The following is a 13,793-nucleotide window of genomic DNA, read 5'->3' on the forward strand; positions in this document are numbered from 1 at the left end:
TACAGCCCCGTGGATAGCACCCCCTGGCATCAGGGCATGTAATGTCCAGCCTCCTACATTTCCCACCAGTTTATTGTAATAGCAAAGTTGTGGCAGGAGAGACTGGGCAGACTGCCCCATAGACAGGTGGGTGGGCTGGCTCGAGACTCGGTCCCAAGCTTGTCCCATCACAGATACTTTTCCCGGGCATGTGCAGCAGGCAGGCATACAGCCATAGGCAGTAGAAGGCCAGGGCTAATGAGGCATACTCCCCGCCCAGGGCAGCGCAGAGGGCCACAGGGCAGCCTGGCCATGGGCTCCGGGCAGCTGCAGTGGGATGGGAGGGGCACACACAGACACGCAGCCTGCAGGCAGCTGTGATTGCAGCCAGACAGTGTGCAGAGCACTGCCCACCACAGTAGGTAAATCAGGGAAGGGGCGTGGGGGGCAGATCAAGGGAGTGGGGCAGGAGCTGAGGTGAATGGGCCCCTGGGATGCTCAGAACCTGGGCAACTTGTCCAGGAGTGCAGCGGAGCTCCCATCTCTGCGCGCACCGCAGGAGAGGCCCAGGAGGCACGTGCCGTTCCAGTCCACCGGAGCCATTCCAGTCCACCCCAGCCAGGCTGCATGTGGGCTGAGCCAGCTGGGGATGAGTTAAGCAGCAGTGGGAATAGCAAGGGGGATCCCCTTTCCCCATGCCTGCTCCAGGGGGATGAGGCAGGAGTGGGGAACTACTGTCCTCCCCTGCTATTGCTGTTGTCCCTATCCCCATATGAGCCCAGCCCCAGCACAAAGCCGCAAGGATATCTCTGGTGCTGCCCCCTCCCCCATGCCCCAAAAACCAACAGTGGCAGCAGCAGGAGGGAAGGGAAGGAGGAGGGAGCATTTTTATCTGCTATACAGATTTAAACATATCCTTAGAGACTCCTGAGATCAGTTCCGCCTGGAGGCAGAGAAGGCTTGGAGTTAGGGATGCAAGTCACCTCTGCAGTGTGTGGTGCTGATCCTACACCCCTTTTTGGGAAATCCTGGATTTGCCCATCGCTTTCCATAAGAGGACATGCTCTGGTTGTTGGCCACAATTTCCCTTCCCTCACTGTTTTGTGATACTGTACAGCTATAACTTGTGAAATACTTAAAAAAAAAATATAGCATGTCTTCTATTACATAGTCTTCATCATTTGGGAAGAAAAAGGTGCTAGATAAGTATATACATATTAACTGTATAGATACAGAATTCATTACTTGCTGAGTTCAGTTTTAGAACCCTAGTCAAGAACAGCTGTGTAAGCAATCCTGATCATATATTGCTTTTTCTTGTTCCTTAGGTTCTCCCAAAGATGACATCACATATTGTAAATGAAATAGACAATATTCTGGGGAATAAACCCTACAGCAAGAAGGACTACAGATCATAATGCAATGCATGACTAAACTGGACTGCATGGTTAAAATAATGCTCTGTACATAGTACAGTACTGAATTACTATCCGGTCATTAGACTCATTCAGCAGCTTGCTGCTATTGTTACTGGATTCTTCGAGGTATGTGCTGTTGCTACCAACTTACAATGAAATTCTAAAGCACAGTTGATCTCTCTTACAACTGAAAATATTATTTGTATTTTCTTATTTCCAACTGAAATCATTCTTACTTTACTCTTAGCACCTCATGCTTATGCAGTGAAACATGTAAAGCAAAAAATGATTTATAACCTTTAGGTACTTGGTAATTAAAGAAGGATGTACAGATATATTTTTTCAATTAACAAAAGCCAGGTTCAACTTAGGGTTTTAATAAAACCACCTTTTAGGCTATTTCAACTTTAAAGGCTCTTCATCTAGATCAGTGCTTAGAGTGAACATGAGTCTGTTCAGAATTTCAATTTGCAATTTTTTTATGCTGAATCTAAGCTTTAGGCAGCTTAGTGCTGTAGCTGAAAAAGGACTTTGAAGTCAGAACACTAATTAGAAGTTGTAGAGTTCAACTGCTAAACATTCTGGTTATTTCAGTGTTTTGCACATAGAATGTGCTCAACTGCTCCGCGCTGCTAAGAGAAGTATCTGAGTTTGTCAAGAGAGCACAGCTGACAAAAGAAAACGAACGCCAGTGAGGCGAGCCAGGTTTATAACAATTGCTGTTTGCAGAACTCTGGTTCTGCATAAACTGTGAACCAAGGAATCCATGATTAAATAGTGCTTTTCTCTATATTTTATAAAAACTGCCTGCTTGCGGGCATAGCTACCGCAAATTTGGATATTCATAAGCTTTTAAGACGACTGTATAAAATATAAATTTGCTGTAAAATGCCAAGAAAACGAGGTATTTGTTTAGGTGCAGTGGTGCATTTTCTCAAACTTGGGCTGAAAACAGTCACAAGTAAAATATTTAGTTTTTCTGAGAAGTTATTTTTAAACGGTTTAATTTTTGTTGCAAGTGTTTCATCCCTATGCTGAAATCACTGTATACATGTATTAATTAAGTCATTTTAAGAACAGCTTCAGAAGTACAGTAGCTGTTTTGCTTTGTAAAATGCATTTATGATCCATCATGTCAGTATTTCACCCACGTATTACATCCTGAAGGGTGCAGTTATATATAGCGTATGTAGGACCCTGGTATTCCATTTTCCTTAATTTCAGAACATCTAGTGTGTACAACACTTTGTGACACATAAACACAACATATATATTGATATTTAAGTTGTTTTTCTTTTAATGTATTTAAGCCAATGATATGTGGTATATGTAACTGAACTTAGTTGCTGTTTATCAGGAACTGCAGTTTGACTTCAACTTCTGCTTGGACACAATAAAAGCATTTTGTGCACCTAAGCTTTTAAGTAGAAGAATTGATTACACATAGCAATTTTTCTTATGGCAAGGAAATATATGCACGCAAGTTATTTTAAAAAAGCAAGATCCTAGTTCAATATAACTTATTACTTTGAATGTAGATACAAGTAATACTATTCCAGTGGTGCAACAATCATATTAGGCCAAGTCTGTTTAGCATAAGCAAAATTGACTTTTGTTCACTAATGCAAGATTCTGGTATCGATTAAAAGATGTGACCCTCACAAGGTACTAAGCACAGCCCTGCCAGTTGAGCGAAACTGCCTGAGATTCTGTACTAAAATGAACAAGGCAAAAAGATTCTGACACTGCGCTTCTACACGTGCCCCTATGCTGCCGTTGTTACTGCACCATCATTTAATACTTCCTTTTGGAAGTACTAAATGACAGCGCAGTAACAGCCTATGTTGTGCCATGCCAACGGTCCACAGTTATTTTTAGCTGCTACATCACTGTAGCAACATGCTATAGCAAGGGAGCGCGTTGCTACGGTGACATAGCTGCGGTGTCACAGATTGTGCCTGCCAACACTACAGCGACGTAGCGTCTCATGTAGACGTGCCCACTAGCTCACTGAGACCTTGCTATGTTTCAATCAGCAGCTGCCCTCAAGAGGGTACACACTGGGATGGGAAATTGTCATTGGTAGATGTGAAGGATATCTGGCACAGTTCATTTGACCTGCAAACTGTTAGCTTATTTTTATAAGCATCTATACCTGATACTTCAGAGGTATAACTGATGCTGCGAGTTTTGTTGATAGAAATAGAGCTTTTAAATAAGACTCTAAGAACTACTGATTTAAAGCATGTGTAAAATATAAGAGTTTCAGAAGTTAATATGCAAATGAATTACTCTCCTGCAGTTACCAGATGAACTATTTCCTAAATTATGGACCAGTTCCTTTTCTCACCTTGGGGCACAGTTCTGATACTCCCTCCTCCCCAGACCATTAGAGAATCTAGCCCAAAGTTACTAAGAATTCCTACCTGTTGTAGAGAATTAATGTAAAAAATGCTCATTAAAGAGGAAGATGGCACTGCTCATTATTCAGAGAAAGCTAATGTAAAATCTGCCTAGCAATGTGATGCCAAGCAATAAACCAGCTTTGGGCTAACCTTCAGCATCATACATATGAAAGCAAGAGCAGCTGCCAGTATAGATTACAAAAACAGACAATCATCATCACTTTAGACACACTCCTGTCATCTCTTTGATGTACAGACAACAATCTCCTCTGAAAGGAAAGACAGGATTGGAGAACCTTGATTATGCAAGCAGGACAGGTTTGGATAAAATTATTTCTTTAAACTTCATAAAAAAGGCTTTTTCTTTCTTTTAGCTTCAAATGTTTTTTCAGGCTTTTTATCGTGTGACATTGGCTAGCAAAAGAAAAAGAAAATAATGGGCTTCAGGCCTCAGGACCTGTCAATATATATATATATGAAAAAACTAAGCTAAAGCAAAGAGAGATTATTAAAAAGATTCAATGAGCTGGCAGTAACAGACTATGAAAGAGCTGCTCTGGCTTGCTTTTATTAGGAATCTGCCCTGTACAGAAATATACATACAACTTTCTAAGGGGATGAAAGTGAGGCCCTGCTCCTGGAGCATTTGTGTATGTTGACACTGAGCGTTATTAGTCAGTAGGACTACCCATGTGCTGTAGCATTTGATGGACTGGGGACCACTTGAGGGATTGAATTTGTACTGACTGTTTTACTTCTCTTCTCCCTACCACAGACTTGTAAAAATTTTGTTCCTTTCTGAAGAGATAAAATCAACTAACTCTATTAAAAAGATATTTATTTCACAATTAGAACTTCTGGGATAATTCTTGTGCTTCCATTTGACTTTCACTCCAGTAACTGGAGCATTAGACAGGCATGAGAGCTGATTTTAAGACTGATAAATTCCTAAATGATGTAATATTAGGCAGTTCTAAAATCAAGGACTGAATTCATTAGGAAACCCCCCACCACTTTGCAAATCATGTCTTCCCCAAGTTAATGATCACAGTGATAAACTACTGGAGAGAAGTCTTTTAGTGAACTTGCACCTATAAATTACTTCTACGCACAACAGAATGATCCCAGAGAGGACAAGCAGAGCTCCTGCTAAGATGCCAGTGACTTTACTCCAAATTGTCTCTGCAAGCTGAGAGAGGCTTTGGCCTCTTGACATAGAAGTCTGGCTTCTGTACAACTTTAGTTCACTGTGCCTGGTTGAAGCAAGTCTGAGTTACAGCAGGAAAGCTTTTGACCCCCCCCCCAAAAAAACTGATGAGTTAAAACAGAGTGTTTACACATTTGTATAGAGTGCAAGTGATCTATACATGGGAAAAAAAGGAGCGTTCCATATACAAGGAAAAAAAAAAATTCATGAAGTTTCAATTATATATAACTTACATATCTGGCATGGTTTCCCCTGGTTCTTGTAGAACTTCTTGAGTACCTTTAGGTATGGGTTGGAAGCTCTCTTAGCCTTTAACTATAAATCAAGTGTTCAACTATTTTAAAATAAAAGCAGGAATATGAGGTGGGAGTTTGGGCTCATCCTTGGCTCAAATCATATTTGACTGTATTCCTGTGGTATTTGGGAAGAAACCAAAAATAGAACCCATTGTCCTACGGCCTAGGCACTGTACAAAAAGAACAAGCAGCATCTGCCTTGACATAAGCCTACTAGGGCTGTGCGAAGCTTCATTTGCCAGTTCGATTCAGAGGAGATTCGGCCCTATTTGGCCGCCGAATCTCCAAATCCGAACGGAATCAGAAGACCCATTAAAAGGTCTGAACAGATTCAGATGCCTCTGAATCAATTCAGAGATTCGGAGATTCAGCCATAGACTAAACAGGCAGCAGTCCTCAACGCTGGCCACAGCTGCCTCTAGCTGGTAAGTCTGTTGCGATGGGCGGAAAAGGGAGGAAAGGGGCACGGCGGCGGGGGCGGCACATCAGTGACCCCACAGCGAGGGAGGGATTGGGTTGGGGCTAGGGCTGGAACAAGCTGCCTAGCTGGGGAGGTGGGGAGCAGGACTCAGGGAGGGGGGCTCCTGCCACTGCACGCCACTTGTCCAGGAGCCATTCTTCCGGTGGCTCCTCCATTCTTCCGCTGGTCCAGGGGGACTTGGAAGCGGGAGTGTGCCCCCAGATCTGCACAGGGTGAGCTGAGCCAAGCTGTGCTTCAGGCAACTAGCCTTAGCTGCCTGCCAGAAGGGCTGCACTGCACGGGGCAGGTGGAGCCAGGGCTGCGCTCCATGGGGCAGGTGGAGCCAGGGATGCGTTCCGGGCAGCTAGCCCCAGCCACAGCCCAGAACACAGCCCTGGCTCTACCCGCCCTGCAGAGTGCAGTGGAGCAGGGATTATGGGGAGGCTGCAGCCACCCTAAAATTCCCCATAGCCCCTGCTGCCGGCCCTGCCCCAATCTGGGTACATGCGTCTGCCCCCATGCCCTGCTGCCCAGTTAGGGTACGGTAGGGCAAAGCTGCAGCTTGTCTGGGAGGCATGGGGAGGCTGGAGCAGCTTCCGTCGCTGCATGCCACTTGTCCAAGGTAGCACAGCGGCACCATCCCGCACCTCCCCGCCCCCGCTGCATGAGTGGCAGGAGGGCATAGCCCTTACTTGCAGCGCCCTCCACCACCTGTCTGGAGCACAGCCCGGCCCAGCCTACCCCATGCAGATCTGGGGGCACATGCCTGCTCCCATGCCCTCCTGGACCAGTGGCAAGAGCCACCAAAAGAACAGCTTCCAGACCAGCAGTACTCAGTGGCAGGAATCCCCCTCCCCAAGTCCCACGCCCCCTGCCCTGGCTGGGCAGCTTGTCCCAGCACCAATCCCTCCCTTGCTGTGGGGGCATTGATCTGCACCCCCCACCCCCGGTGCCCCTTCAGTCCCCCCACAGCCCACCACAGTAGGCTTACCAGCTGGAGGCAGCTATGTCCAGTCGAGGACTGCTGCCCGTATAGTCTATGGCCGAATCTCCCAATCAGCGCCAAATCTCTGGATCCGAATCGAATCGGGACAGTGATTCAAATCACCAAAATGAATCACTGTCCCTCCGAAATCGGCCAAATCTAAATCAAATACCTGTTGCCTACCAGTTTTCCGGTGACACAGGATTATGAGAGACAAGGGGTAAAATGCTGCAAGCTACCTAGGGATACTTTTTTACACCATTTCCACTATTTGTACATGAAAGCAACCCCCCCGCTGTTCTGCAAACTTTCCCACTGTGAAGGTTGTAGTTTTTCCTTATAAAACTTGAAGCAAAACTAGCATGTTGTAAAGAAGCCAGACCAAGAACATGCATCACTCTCAGACTGCATGCTGGAAGCTCTGCATCTGCAGGCACTTCAGTTTAATAAATTATAAATATTAATGTTAAATATTAGGGATGTGCAAAATGGCACTGTTCTGTTTTGATGGAACAGCGTTTCGATTTGAAACCGCTGTTCCATTTCATTTAGTCAAAAGTTTCAACGTTTCGCCCATAAGCTATAATGGGGAAGCTCAAAACAGCCTATAACTTTGTCATTTCTGGCCTGATTTGGATGAAACTTACAGGAATGGTAGCCCCTTCTGAGGGCACAAAGCCTGCCAAGTTTCAAGGAGATAGGTGCAGGGGTTTCAGGGAAACTGCACCTCAAAGTCTTGAAAGCAAACATCTCATGTCACGTGTATGTGTTAAGCCACAGCAGGGTCAAAATTGCAGGCTTGCTAGGCCCTGCTGAGGCAACGAAGCCTGCCAGCTTTCAAGGAGATAGGTGCAGGGGTTCTGGGGCCCTGCACCTCCAGCTGCTGACAGGCAAAACTCGTGACATGGGTGCTTGTGGGACTGGGTCTGTCTTGGGGCACAGGGGGGTTAAAACTGCAGGCCTGCTAGGCCCTGCTGCAGCCAAGAAGCCTGCCAGCTGTCAAGGAGATAGGTGCAGGGGTTCTGGGGCCCTGCACTTCTAGCTGCTGACAGGCAAAACTCATGACATGGGTGGGTGACAGTGTGTGTGTCTGTGTTAAGGTGCATCCTCCCTCAACTGACACCAAGGCAGGAAGCAGGGCATTTCAAACAATGCTGCTGCCTTTGCAGTTTTTCCATCCTTCCCCCAGAGCACTGGGATCGGAAGGGACCTCAGGAAAGGATGAGTCACTGGCCAACTACACAGTCAATAATGAGAGCCCTCCTCCCCCCCCCTCCCCCTTACTTTAGTTTCTGTTTCCCTGCAGGTAAACCCCGCTTGAGCTTTGAAACTCAAAACGTTTCAAAATTTTTGAAACGTTTCAACTTGCCTCATTTCAAGGTTGTTTAGAAGCTTTGTTTCGTTTCTATTTTGCTGTTTCAAGCTCAAAACAAGTTGAAACAATGTTGAAACAAAACTGCCAGCAAAATTTCACACAGCCGTATATTAAATATGTTTACAAATGTTCAGTTCAGTACCCCATTTCTTATTTCAGCATTATACGTGCTCTATTATAGCCTTTCCCTATGCACACTTTTAGGGTTAGCAACATCCTAATTATGATAGCTGTAAGTTTTGGCATGAAGAGTTTTTTTGCTGTGGGAAGAAAAGAACTGTCTGAAGCTGTCAATTAGCAAACTAGCAAGAAAATCCAACTAAAGTGAAAAATAGAAGCATGAACGATGCATACCCCCGGCAGCTGGGCGGGGGGGGCCCACAGCGGACTATGGCAGTGGGAAGAGGGTGGGGGGGGGTGGTGAGCACCAACCAAAGGTTGGCAATCACCTGCAGACACCACTGGCAGTGGCAGCCAGCAGTGACCACTCACTGCCCATAGACGCTGCTGGCGGTGTCGGCAGCGGGGGGTAGCGAGCAGCAATTGCCCACAGACACTGCCGACAGTGTCAACAGCGCCTTTTTGTAGGGGTTGCACTGCCATGCTCAGGGGGTGCACATGCACCCCCTATGCATCGCCAGGGGACAGCAGAATGGTCTCAATGTTGACCTGTAAATCAGCCATCTTTCTGGGATTCCAGAATTTCTTGGAGATAAATGGAATAATTGATATTTGCAGCTGTTTCAGAATGTTTGCCAATAGAATTTGAACTCTGTTTTATATCAAGGTTGTTTGATAAAATGAGGAACTGATTTAAACCAGAGTGTAACTTTTTACTCAAACACACAATTCCACAGGAAAAGGGAGGCTTGCACAAAATACTAGGCCCTGCTAACATTTTGCCACTTGAAGCCCCCTGTGCTTCCTGAAGTTTATAGCATCAAGAGTAGAGGCCACTACAATCAGGATGTTCTTTTCATTTTTATTAAAACCTTTCAAATTATAAAGTGGGAGATTTGTAACTTTTTTCTAAGTGAAGGGAAGCTCTTGTACAGAAACAGTCATTTGAAAGAGAATCTGTTGTTTATTTGGAGCAGAACATTCACTCTGCTATTCTGTGTAGCCCAATTGGGTTTATTGAAACTCCAAACATTAGACAGTCACCCCAATTGTGATAACAGTGTTTCAAAGGAGTTCAGTTTATTAAATGTCTTATATGCTCTTTTTTCTGCTAATCAAAAAAAGTCTGATCCACTCCAACTATCCATCAGAACATCTTAAGAGAACAAAAATATTTTTGACATTCACTTTACACTGTGCTGTAAAAATCTCTTAAGTTTTCAGCCTATAAGCAAATGTTTATATTCCTGCTTTCAAGTCTTTGCAACAAAACTGAACCCACCCACAGGTACAAACATCTAATCACTGTTTTGTCTACTTGGATCCTGTAGACAGCAGAGCGATCAGTCCAGATGATGCACTTATAGACAGAATGTAGTTTCTGTAGGGAACATGTTAAGGATTTAAACTTCTGTAAATGCCAAAACAAAATACTTTTGAAGTAAACATTCAGTAGTAACTTGAAAAGCAGCACATGAAGTGGTGTTTAGCTGGATGGGAATTTTAGGATACATACTACAAATACCATGGCCTAAAGAAGGCTTAAAGACAGAGACTATTTTGAAATAAAAACTAAACCCAAAAATTCCTGGCACTAAGACAATTCTGTATAAATGTTAGTTGCCTCTTGTTATTTTACAAATAGTTGCATTTAATTGAATTGTCAATACCCAGACAGTTTCTCTATACCATCCTTCTTCACAATACCTCTGAAACTTCCAAAGCCACATGCAAGTACAATGGGGAGGTGCCTTGGTATGCTCTGCTTGATATTCTTATCTAATGTCCCAAAGTCAGCAAAGAGAAGTATAGTCAACTCTACACGCAATCAAATAAACCTTCAAACAATTAGGAAACTACATGACTATCAAGGAAAGGCTTATGGGAGCAGTTTTCAAAATGTTTTTATGAAATAGTAAAGGATACACAGTGGGGTTGAAGTTCTTCAGCACAAAAAATGAAGCAATGATGACCAAGACCAGAAAGAGAGTGTTGTTGTAGAAGATGGAAAATGTTGTCGCTTCATAATCTGCAACTTCATTTTTCTTCCACAGAATTCTATACATAAATATAATCAGAGTCTTAAAACATTTCCTGATTCATGCAAATCTGAACAAACACACCACTGTTGCAGTACCCTTTCACAAAAGGACCATTCCTTATACGGTGCCAGTAAAAAAAAAAAAAAAGAGCTGGGAAATCTCTCACTAAAAGACAGATTCTCATAAATGGGGTGCTGGGCTTCTAAAAGCCAAAATGGCAACATATTCCTGGGCACTGAAAAATAAGCCAACTGTGGTGTTAAGCATGTTTATGATACCTCTCAAGTAATATTTAATCTACGCTGGCATGCCAACCCTAACTAACTACAAGCTGCTACTCTGAGTTCAAAGTGCTCAAATTATTTGAAGAAATACAAAACCTATTCCTGTACGCTACAATCAGGCTTTTCTAACATGTAGGTCATACCCTGAAGATATGTTGTATGTTATTTGTCAAGTGGTATCGGTATGGCTGGCAAGGTTTAAGGGCTCTTGTTCTTTTAATAAATGGCTTGATTTTCAGAGGTACTCTACACTTCCAAAGAGTCATTAGTATTAATGCTGTTTTTAATCTAGCAATAAAATACCGATACACACATCACCAAAATATTTAGGCATTAAATAAAAATTGAGAGCCACTAGCTATTTATGCTTAAAGACCCTTAATCATCACTATTTCTCAATAACAGCTGCTCTGCATCATTTTGGGGGTTTTTGTTTGTTTGTTTTTGTTTTTTACAGGTGCACCAGTATATCGGTCACCTTGGCGCCAATAAAAGGAAAATTAACATTATCAGCAATTGGCTTTTTTGTGCCAGTGTAGCCAATAATGTCACCAATAAATGCCGCGTGCATACGGCTAGGAATGCAGGCCAACAGCTTGGAGAGCAGCGTCTGGCCAATAAGTTGGCAGGGGGGGCATGGGAGAGGCCGAATGTGACCCCGGCCCCAGGGTCACATTCACCGCCCTGCCTGGGCAGTGCCTACCCCTGCCCCACTCCCTCCTTCACCGTCAGGGCCTCAATCTGCCCTCCCCATGTGCCTTCCCTCCCCCACATCCCTTCCCCCGCCACAGACTTACCAGCCAGATGCTGCTCTCTAAGCTGTGGGGATGCAATCCTATAAATCAGCTATCATATTGGTATCGGCCAATATGGCTGGTTAATAGTCAGCCATACTGGCCAAAAAAAAATCTTTATTGGTGCACCCCTAATACTTTTTAATGGATTCTTCAGACTTAATTTTAGGAAAGCTATTATGAAGCTTCATTTTTGCCTTATGTTGGGTTTGGCTTTTTTCCCTTCATTCAAGGACACACAGCTTGTGGTGATAATTAGTACCAATGCTGCATATAGTATAGTAACATACCGAGTAGAGTTTCAGTTTACAACTGTACCTCAACTCAGTAAAACCTCACTGCGGGCTTTTTGTATTCACCTATAAACTCTCATTGACTGCAAATGGCTTGGCACAGGGATGGTCAACCTGTGGCTCCGGGGCTACATGCAGCTCTTCAAAAGTTAATATGGAAGCTGGTCACTGTGTGCTTGTGCAAAGATTCAAGGAGATGCATATTAACTTCTGAAGAGTCGTATGTGGCTCCAGAGCTGCGGGTTGGCCACCCTTGGCTTGGCAAGTCACAAAGCAAGAGACAGCGTGTAATATTCTAACATGAACCTTGAATGCATCATAAAACATTATAACGAGAATCAAAGATTACCTCTCATCTTTCTCCTTTCGAGACATCTTCCTATTGTCTGCCTCAGAAAGCTTGCGGGTAACTTCTTTGGAAACAGCATCTTCTCTTTTCTGGGCTACTCTGCAAGGAAATGCAAGGAATGCATTCACATCATAATTAAAACAGAAGAAAATAAAGTAAGTGGAATATAAAAGCAAGTGAAAACATTTGGTCAAATGGCTGTCAAACAGGCAAACATTTCCTGCCTTCCAATTTAAGTTCCTGTGATCTCATGTCTCATAGGCAACAACTTTAAAAACAATGTATATACTGTTACACATGGCTGTCTTGAGGGAGAGGAGACAAATCAGGGTGACCATCCCAGGCCCCCCAGAGCCAGGCAGAGCGGCTGTGACCCCACCCCTCACAGTGTTAAAGGGGCCTTGCACAGGCTGATTTGCCCCAGGCCCCGCAACCCCCTACAGTCTTTGCTGTTACAACAGGCTTTTGAGGCAGCAGTTATCCATTTAGCTGAATGTGCTCATTTCTAAACTAATCCATGTTTCTGTATTGCTGCATAGTGTAAATGAGGGGTGTCAAACAAAGGCCTGCATGGCTACCAGACTTTGCAGGGTGTGGCCTGTCACAGAATTCAGGGCCCTTCAGCCCTGCAGGCCATGGCCATCAGTGGTGAGCTTGGCTCACTGGCTGCCACTGCCCCCAGACCCCTCCCCAAGAAAAACGCTGCCTCTGGTCCCCACTTGCTAGATTCCTTGCTTCTGCTACCCATGCCCCAGGTTGGATCTGACTCATGAGGAGCCCTACCATCTGCAACTGGCCCAGGGATGCAGGTGAGTTCGATACCCCTAGTGAAAACCACTCAAATATGTAAATTAAAACTGTAAGAAAATCTAAAAAGGGAGCTGACAGTTGGACTCCAGTCAGGAACTCACTAGCTGAAAGGTAGACGTGGGTATTTAAAAGATCAATTTAGTCAAGAATCAAGGGCAATTCAATGGCCAACCAGAGAATGGGAAGGCACCGAAAAGCAGCTCCAAACCCAAGTCAACTCCACCCCGCCAAAACCAAGGGCTCTTTCAATTCAGATCTATACTGAGCTTTGGCACAGCAGAGGTTTGCTGAGCCACCTCTTGCTAAACCTCAAGCAGCACCAGGAGTGGGGACTGGCCCTCAAGAGCCTCTGCCTTACTGGATTCCCCATAAGCCCTTCAGTCAGTGCTGCCGCGCAGGTGGTGTCAGCAGCACAGTGGCATCAGGCACTTTCACCCAGGGGCTGCCCACTTACATGGAAGTAACATTGCATCAGTGAGTCTCGTGCAGGGGAGCTGGAGCTGGGGCTGAGGCGCCCTGGGCTGCTCTGAAGGGAGCTGCAGCAGCACAAGGAGAAAAGCAGACAACAGCAGAGCAATTTGGGCTCCACCCCACCGTGGCGCTGCTCTGCAAGCAGCTGCCCCTTTAATAAGCAGGTTAATTTGGGGGCTGCTCAATTCAAATCCGCAACATAGAGGTGCCTCAAGCTCTGCGAGGTTCAGGCCTGCAGCAATTGGTACAAGCGCATGGGCAGGGTGGCTTAGCTCCAGCTCCACTCCCCTAATCTGCTTCTCCCGGCAGGGGCTGCCCTGGCCTGGCCCTGCCCGCCCAAACTCCCGCAGCCACTTACTTGTGCTTGAGGACGAACTTGACGTTCTTGTAAGCGAAGGCCACCAGGTAGGTGCTGACCAGGGTCATGACGCTGTACAGCACCGCGGACTGCACCAGGTCCATGTGCCAGATCCGCCAGTACAGCCCTGCGAAGAGAGGCTCGTCA

At 45.1% G+C, this 13,793-nt stretch overlaps 2 protein-coding genes across 7 annotated transcripts in view; one reads left to right on the top strand and one right to left on the bottom strand.

The window, feature by feature from the left end:
* Nucleotides 1-5,618, top strand: part of KCNAB1 (potassium voltage-gated channel subfamily A member regulatory beta subunit 1) — a 316,380-nt gene extending 310,762 nt beyond the window's left edge. For all 6 annotated transcript variants that reach the window (XM_006016463.2, XM_025214889.1, XM_025214881.1 and 3 more), the window contains one exon: nucleotides 1,308-5,618. In XM_006016463.2, coding sequence (XP_006016525.1) covers nucleotides 1,308-1,397 — 90 coding nt within the window. In that variant the 3' untranslated portion in view covers nucleotides 1,398-5,618. The remainder of the gene's footprint in view (nucleotides 1-1,307) is intronic.
* Nucleotides 5,619-9,091: 3,473 nt separating this feature from the next.
* Nucleotides 9,092-13,787, bottom strand: SSR3 (signal sequence receptor subunit 3). Its single transcript, XM_014524465.2, has 4 exons — nucleotides 13,647-13,787; nucleotides 12,008-12,106; nucleotides 10,172-10,303; nucleotides 9,092-9,626 (listed from the first exon to the last, which is right to left on the bottom strand). Exons 1-4 carry the CDS (start codon nucleotides 13,748-13,750, stop codon nucleotides 9,560-9,562), a joined length of 402 nt encoding a protein of 133 aa, XP_014379951.1. The 5' UTR covers nucleotides 13,751-13,787; the 3' UTR covers nucleotides 9,092-9,559.
* Between the last annotated feature and the right edge of the window lie 6 nt (nucleotides 13,788-13,793).

Source organism: Alligator sinensis, unplaced genomic scaffold, assembly GCF_000455745.1.
Source record: "Alligator sinensis unplaced genomic scaffold, ASM45574v1 scaffold60_1, whole genome shotgun sequence".
In the NCBI taxonomy this organism is placed as follows: domain Eukaryota; kingdom Metazoa; phylum Chordata; order Crocodylia; family Alligatoridae; genus Alligator; species Alligator sinensis.

Excerpts from the sequence above, each read along its gene's own strand:
- SSR3 (XM_014524465.2), bottom strand. The coding sequence starts at position 13,750 with ATGGACCTGGTGCAGTCCGCGGTGCTGTACAGCGTCATGACCCTGGTC. Across the intron at positions 12,107-13,646 it reads AAGTTCGTCCTCAAGCACAA|AGTAGCCCAGAAAAGAGAAG; the intron begins GTAAGTGGCTGC and ends ATTTCCTTGCAG. Across the intron at positions 9,627-10,171 it reads AAGAACTTCAACCCCACTGT|AAACTACATTCTGTCTATAA; the intron begins GTATCCTTTACT and ends TGTTCCCTACAG.